Source organism: Mus musculus, chromosome 12 (genome assembly GCF_000001635.26).
Source record: "Mus musculus strain C57BL/6J chromosome 12, GRCm38.p6 C57BL/6J".
Taxonomy (NCBI): Eukaryota; Metazoa; Chordata; class Mammalia; order Rodentia; family Muridae; genus Mus; species Mus musculus.
This window is the reverse complement of record NC_000078.6, coordinates 101028492-101034491: the sequence shown is the minus strand read 5'-3', so window position 1 is coordinate 101034491 and position 6000 is coordinate 101028492. Positions and strand designations below refer to the sequence as shown.

Sequence of the window (6000 nt, the reverse complement as noted above, 5' to 3'; positions counted from 1 at the left end):
ATTTTTACATGTGGATAGACTTCATATACGATACAGATTAGGATTATATTTTGCTACAGCATACATGCAGACAGGACTCTCATATACATAAAGAAATCCTTAAAATGTTTTATGGATCTCATGGAGGCATTTTCTCAAGGGAAGCTCCTTTCTCTGTGATAACGTCTGCTGTGTCATGCTAACACACAAAACCAGCCAGTACAGCTACCTACTAAGACATCTCCAGAGCCCATAGAGCTTCAATTTCTTTATAACCAAGATAAAATCATTCTATCTGGACAAGAGATATGTTAATGTGGACAAAGCAAAACAACAGAAACTCCCAGCAGCACCCAGAGAAAGCCAAAATGATCTGAAGAGAGGTAGTTTGTGTTCATAGAAACTTTAAAAAAGACTTGTTTTAAAGCCAAGCATGGTAGTACACACCTTTAGTCCCAGCACTGGGAAGCAGAGGCAGGTGGAGCTCTGTGAGTTCCAGGCTAGCCAGGGCTACATAGGAGACCACCACCAACAACAACAATAAAAATAATAAATGAGTAAATAAATAAATAAGCCAGGCAGTGGTGGTGGCTGTCCTTAATCCTATCCCATCACTTCGGAGGCAGAGGCAGGCCAATCTCTAACTTGAAAGCCAACCTGGTCTAGAGAGTGAGTTTCAGGACACCAGGGCTACATAGAAAAACACTGTCTCAAAGAAATAAAGATTAAAAAACAAAAATTGTTAACTGTATGCGTTATTATTGTTTTGCCTGCGCATATGTTTGTGCACCACCTGCCTGACTGGTGCCCTTGGGAGACAAAAGAGGGTGTCAGATCCCCTGAACCTGGAGTTGCAAATGGTTGTGAGTCCTACCACTCGTGTGCTGGAACCAAACTCAGGTCCTCTTCAAGAGCAACCAGTGCTCTTAACCAGTGACACAGCTCTCCAGCCCTAGCGTATGCCAAAATCTGGAGCAACCTGCCCGTGGAAAGCCAATGGACCAGTGTGAGACCAGTGTGATACTGTATCCCTTGAGGACTTAGAAATTACAAAAAGAAGAATGGGAAGGATTGAGACACATTTAATAAAAAGTGCCAAGTTTATATCCATATCCGAAATAAAAACATTGTTGAAAGAATCTGAAAAAGGTTTAAACAAGTGCAGAATATCTCATGCATCCTAGAGGAGAGTGTTGCTCAAGTGGCAGAACATCCCCCAGTTAACATCCAACTTCAGGGGAAGACACTGAAGAGTCCCCAGCCGACCTCCGTATAGATGTTCAAACTTTTCTAACATTTAGGAAGGCAAAGAGAGAACTCCATGGCACGGCATATGCTCACCACCCACAAAGGCCCTGGGTTCTGTCTCCAGCAACACAGTAAAGCAAGATGAAATGAGTATGAATTACAAGGGGCTCAGAATAATGCAAGGAATCTTCCAGAAGGAAATAAGGGTCTGGCGATGGAGTTGTATAGTTCAGTGGGAGAGCCGACATCTAAAGTGTACTAGGTCCCAGGTTCAGTGAATGTTGTTAAAAACAAGCCAACAAAAGCTTATTGCAAAGCAGTAGTGACCAAGACTGTGTGGTACTGATATACAGGTCAAATAGAATTAAGGCTTCATAACTAAAACCTTGAGGCCAGAGTGCATTTTTCTCACTGCTAGGCCAAAACACCTCACAAAATTTTTTTAAGGAAGGAAGGTTGTATTGGGAGGGCTAGAGAAATGGCTCAGTGGTTACGAGCGTTTACTGTTCTCACAGAAGGACTGAGTTTGCTTCCCAGCACCCACTTGGCTGCTCACAACCATCTGGAGGCAGACATGAGGTGCACATATGTACGTACATGCAGGCAAAATGTTAATGTACACAAGTGAATCTGAAAAGGATTTCTAAAGCACTTGAATAGAGGTACTTTAATAGGCAAATAAAACTGTTCCCAAAGCCACAGTTCTTAAATAATAACTCAAGCAAGCACCAGAACACGAGCTGTTGCTTAGGGAGGCCCTGAAGATCCTCAGCTGGGCAGCTGAGGCCTGCTGCACATAAACCTAGTCAAAAGCCCATGTCTGGGGGAGATCACAAACTCCAGAGAGAAAGCTACTGACTGTCCTGCCGTTGTTTTGCTAAATGGGCACAGTGTGCCCACCCAATTGCCTTCTGGATAAGTGCTTATGCCCACAGGTTACTGATTCCGTCGGCTTTGGTGAAAGAAGCAAATTTTTACAGTAGGTGCTGGGAATGCAGCAACTCATGACTGGTCAAAGTGGCAGGAATCAGAGACTGTTTGTTGAGTGCATAGCCCTCTCTATCCCCGTATACCTGTATCACTCCCTTCAAGGCTTAGAGAACGCCGCAGAAGAAAGGGTAGAGAGAATGCACTGAAATGCCATGAGACGCTGTCTTCTGAGCATGCTCCAGCCATGACGCTCTTGACCTCACAGCAGCTGTGATTACCTGCCCAAGATCAGGCCTGTCAACATCCTGTCCTGGAGGTGGGAGGGGATTCGTGAAGCCTCACCTCTCTCTGATTGTTTATGTGGTGAAAGGTTGCTGGTTCTTCCATAATATAAAGACTGGTGGTGAATCTATGCTCCTGTAAATAATATTTTACTCAGGTCCCTGCAATCTCAGTGCAAGTCACTGGAAAAGGGAATTGGGGAAGACAGAGAGGAGAGGTGATTAGCAGGAGTGGCAGGGTGGACAGAGGGTAGAGATGGTAATGGTAGTGAATGCATTCAATATATATGTATGATAATGTCCATGAAACTTATGCATAATTAATATATGCTAATAAACCATAAAATCACCCCACCTTCTAGTTGGACACATAATTTAAGCTCTTACCAGGTGACACAGAAATGATATTAGCTATCATGATTGAGTCAATATTTCCTGTGAGGGAGGAGAAGCTCCCTCCTCTATCTAGTATTAGAATAAAAATTGAAAACCTTCTTCCTACTGGGTGTGGTGATCCATGCTTTTAATCCCAATACTTGGGAGGTAGAGACAGGCAGATCTCTGAGTTCTAGGCCAGTCTGGTCTATGTAGCAAGTTAAGTTAGCCATGGCTACACAGTGAGACCGTCTGAAAAAGAAATTCTTCCATCCAAGAACTGTAAAAGCAACATTTCTGTCAGAAATTCGCAGAGGCATTTTATGAGGGAAGAGGCCAGTGGAGGGACAGTATCTGGCAGTTCATTAGTTCTCCTGAAACTCAACCCCACCCCCCAAGATGGAGCTCAGGGCGAACAATTCTTGTTAGCGCAACAGCAGCAGCAGAATGGGCTCCAAGATGAGGAAGAAGCAGTGATTATATATTGCTGCAAGATTTTTACATGCCTCACTTTGAGCTTCCAACTTACTTAGAAATCCTTGAGCAGAGAAAACAATTCCCAAGTTTGCTTTCCAAGACTTGCAAGCCCCAGGTTAGAAACCTTTCTAAGCATAACTGGGACACCCCTGGAGTTTATTGCACAGCACCCACAGGAAATAGGGAAGCACTGCAGATGAAGAGGTCTAGCCAAAGAATGGTGGTGGCCAGTCCATCAGTGACCACAGGCAACCTCAGATATGTAATAACTAGTGGCATTTCTGTGTCACCTGATAGGACCTTAAATTGTGTGTAAAGCTGGGCAGTGGTGGCACACGCCTTTAATCCCAGCACTCGGGAGGCAGAGGCAGGCGGATTTCTGAGTTCGAGGCCAGCCTGGTCTACAAAGTGAGTTCCAGGACAGCCAGGGCTACACAGAGAAACACTGTCTCGAAAAACCAAAAGAAAAAAATTGTGTGTAAAACTAGAAGGTGGAGAGACTTTTATAAAACATTAATCATACGTAATGTTTCATTGACATTGCCATGAAAAGTTCCCAGAGTTGCTATGTAGGGACTGCCAATATCAGGGGAGAAATTATTCACACACTAGAATAAAATGTCTCACAATAGTCACAGTGCAGTTGTTTGATGCAGTTGTTCACTTGAAATAATATGCTTATTAAATAGCTAGAAGGATTTTTTAAAAGATTTATTTATTTATTATGTATACAGTATTCTTCTGTCTACCAGAAGAGGGCACCAGATCTCATTACAGATGGTTGTGAGCCACCATGTGGTTGCTGGGATTTGATCTCAGGACCTCTGGAAGAGCAGACAGTGCTCTTAACCTCTGAGCCATCTCTCCAGCCCAGGATTTTTTTTTTTTTAATTAGATTGGTACAGAAATCAAACCCACAAAGACAGTCCTTACTCTTCCAAACAGGGTAGCCTATGCTACCTATCCACCACATGCAGTCATCAACTTCATTATGTAGCCCAGGCTAGCCTGGAACTCAAGGCCCTCCTGGTTCAGCCCCACCAAATTCTGTGATTACAGGAACCAGAACTGACTGCCATGGCCTGAGACAGGATGTCATTGAGCCCAGGCTAGCTCTGAAGTTGTTATGTAGACAAGGATAACTTGAAGATCCTTTTGCCTCCATCTCCCCAGTACTGGGGTTACAAAGCTGTACCATCATTCCCACCCCACTTTTTTGGGTAAGATTTGTTTTACTTTTTATGAGTTTTAGTGTTCTGCCTTTATGAATGTATACCATATGTATGTCTGGTGCCCTCAGAGGCCTTGAAATTCAACTTAATGATAGTTGCGAACCATCCTGTCAGTGCCGGAAAACAAGCCCAGGCCCTCTGGAATAGAAGCAAATGCTCTTCATTGCAGAAGCCCCCCCACCTCCACCCTTTATTTGTTATTCTGACTTCCACATTTCTTGGAACCTTGCCAGTATACTGGGGGCTACAGTCTATTTATTAACAGGCTTTCCAACCAGGCAGAACTGTAATACCACATGTCATCAGCAGATGTCACATCCCTAATACGTGAAAAAGCTACGCTGCAAAATGACTAGCCAAAGGGTAGTCATTGAGTACCTGGTGTGTTCTCCCTAGGAGTGTGCCAGGGGCTTCGGGTTAACATTCCCGCATCGCAGTGAGGATTAAACTCGTCAAGACAAGAGTACATGCAACAATGGCCCAGCTCGGGGAGCGAAGTTATTACCAGGAAGTGGTGAGAACGTGGGGCTGCAGGCCTCCAAGCACACAGCCCCCGCCAGCAGGGGGCACGGCGTCCATCGCGCTGGGAGCCCAGGCTCAAAGCTGCCGCTGCGCACTGCGGCCGGGACGGGCTCTCCCGCACGGCGTGCTATGGTGGAGGGAGGGTAGAGCCATAGCAGGGGCGCACACGCGTGGGGCGGCCACACCGCCAGCATCCATCCTGAAGGAACTTCAGGAAGGGAGAAGCCGGGGAGTCGGCAAAGCAGATGCACTGATGCGCAACCCTGCAGTCTGAGGCTTACACCAAGCCTCTTCCTCTCGGGCCCAGGTCTGCGCGCGCAGGCTGCACCTGCCCGCGCACTCGGGCCGCCACGTGCTGAGGCCCCGCCCCACTCCCGTCCCCGCTCCCCCAACGCGCACCCGGCCCGGTGCGGCTCCTCTCCGCTAGGCTGCGCAGGGCACCGGGCGACCGAGGAGGGACCGCGTCGCCCCTCCCTCCCCCTCCTCGCCCCCACCTCTCGCTCTCCCCGGGCGGGCGGGGCCGCAGCCGCGCACCGTGGGCTCGCGCCCCGCCTTTGTCTCCCGCGCCCGCCGCCGGCTGCCGGAGCCGCTTTGTGCGGCGCGGCCGCGGCTCAGCATGGACGTGACGGTGTCGCAGCTCGTTGAGCTGTTTCTGCAGAGCCCTCTGGTGACCTGGGTGAGCGCTCGGAGCGGCACCGGGGACCGGGAGGCTCCGTGTCGGGTGGGCGTCCCCACGGCTTCCCACTCGGGAACGCGCACCTGTTCCCGGCGGCCGTGGGGGCGGGGAAGGGGGGTGACCCCTCCTGAAGCTCAGAGACCCGCGGTAGGGGCGCAGAGTGGGACCGTGGACCGGCGGGCTGAGCGTGCTGCCTTCCTGTGCGTCTGAGACGTGAGGATTTTGTTGAAAAGTCCTTTTTATTTATTTCTCTATTTTCCTCGCGTTCTGGGACGCTGGA

At 48.3% G+C, this 6000-nt stretch overlaps 1 protein-coding gene across 3 annotated transcripts in view; it reads left to right on the top strand.

Moving 5' to 3' along the window:
* Positions 1-5140: 5140 nt before the first annotated feature.
* Positions 5141-6000, top strand: part of Ccdc88c (coiled-coil domain containing 88C) — a 117833-nt gene continuing 116973 nt past the window's right edge. For 2 of the 3 annotated variants that reach the window (NM_026681.5, NM_001362342.1), the window contains exon 1: positions 5601-5720. In NM_026681.5, coding sequence (NP_080957.2) covers positions 5661-5720 — 60 coding nt within the window. In that variant the 5' untranslated portion in view covers positions 5601-5660. Of the gene's footprint in view, positions 5721-6000 lie in introns of all 3 variants that reach the window. The other variant, XR_381542.4, reaches the window with a different exon arrangement.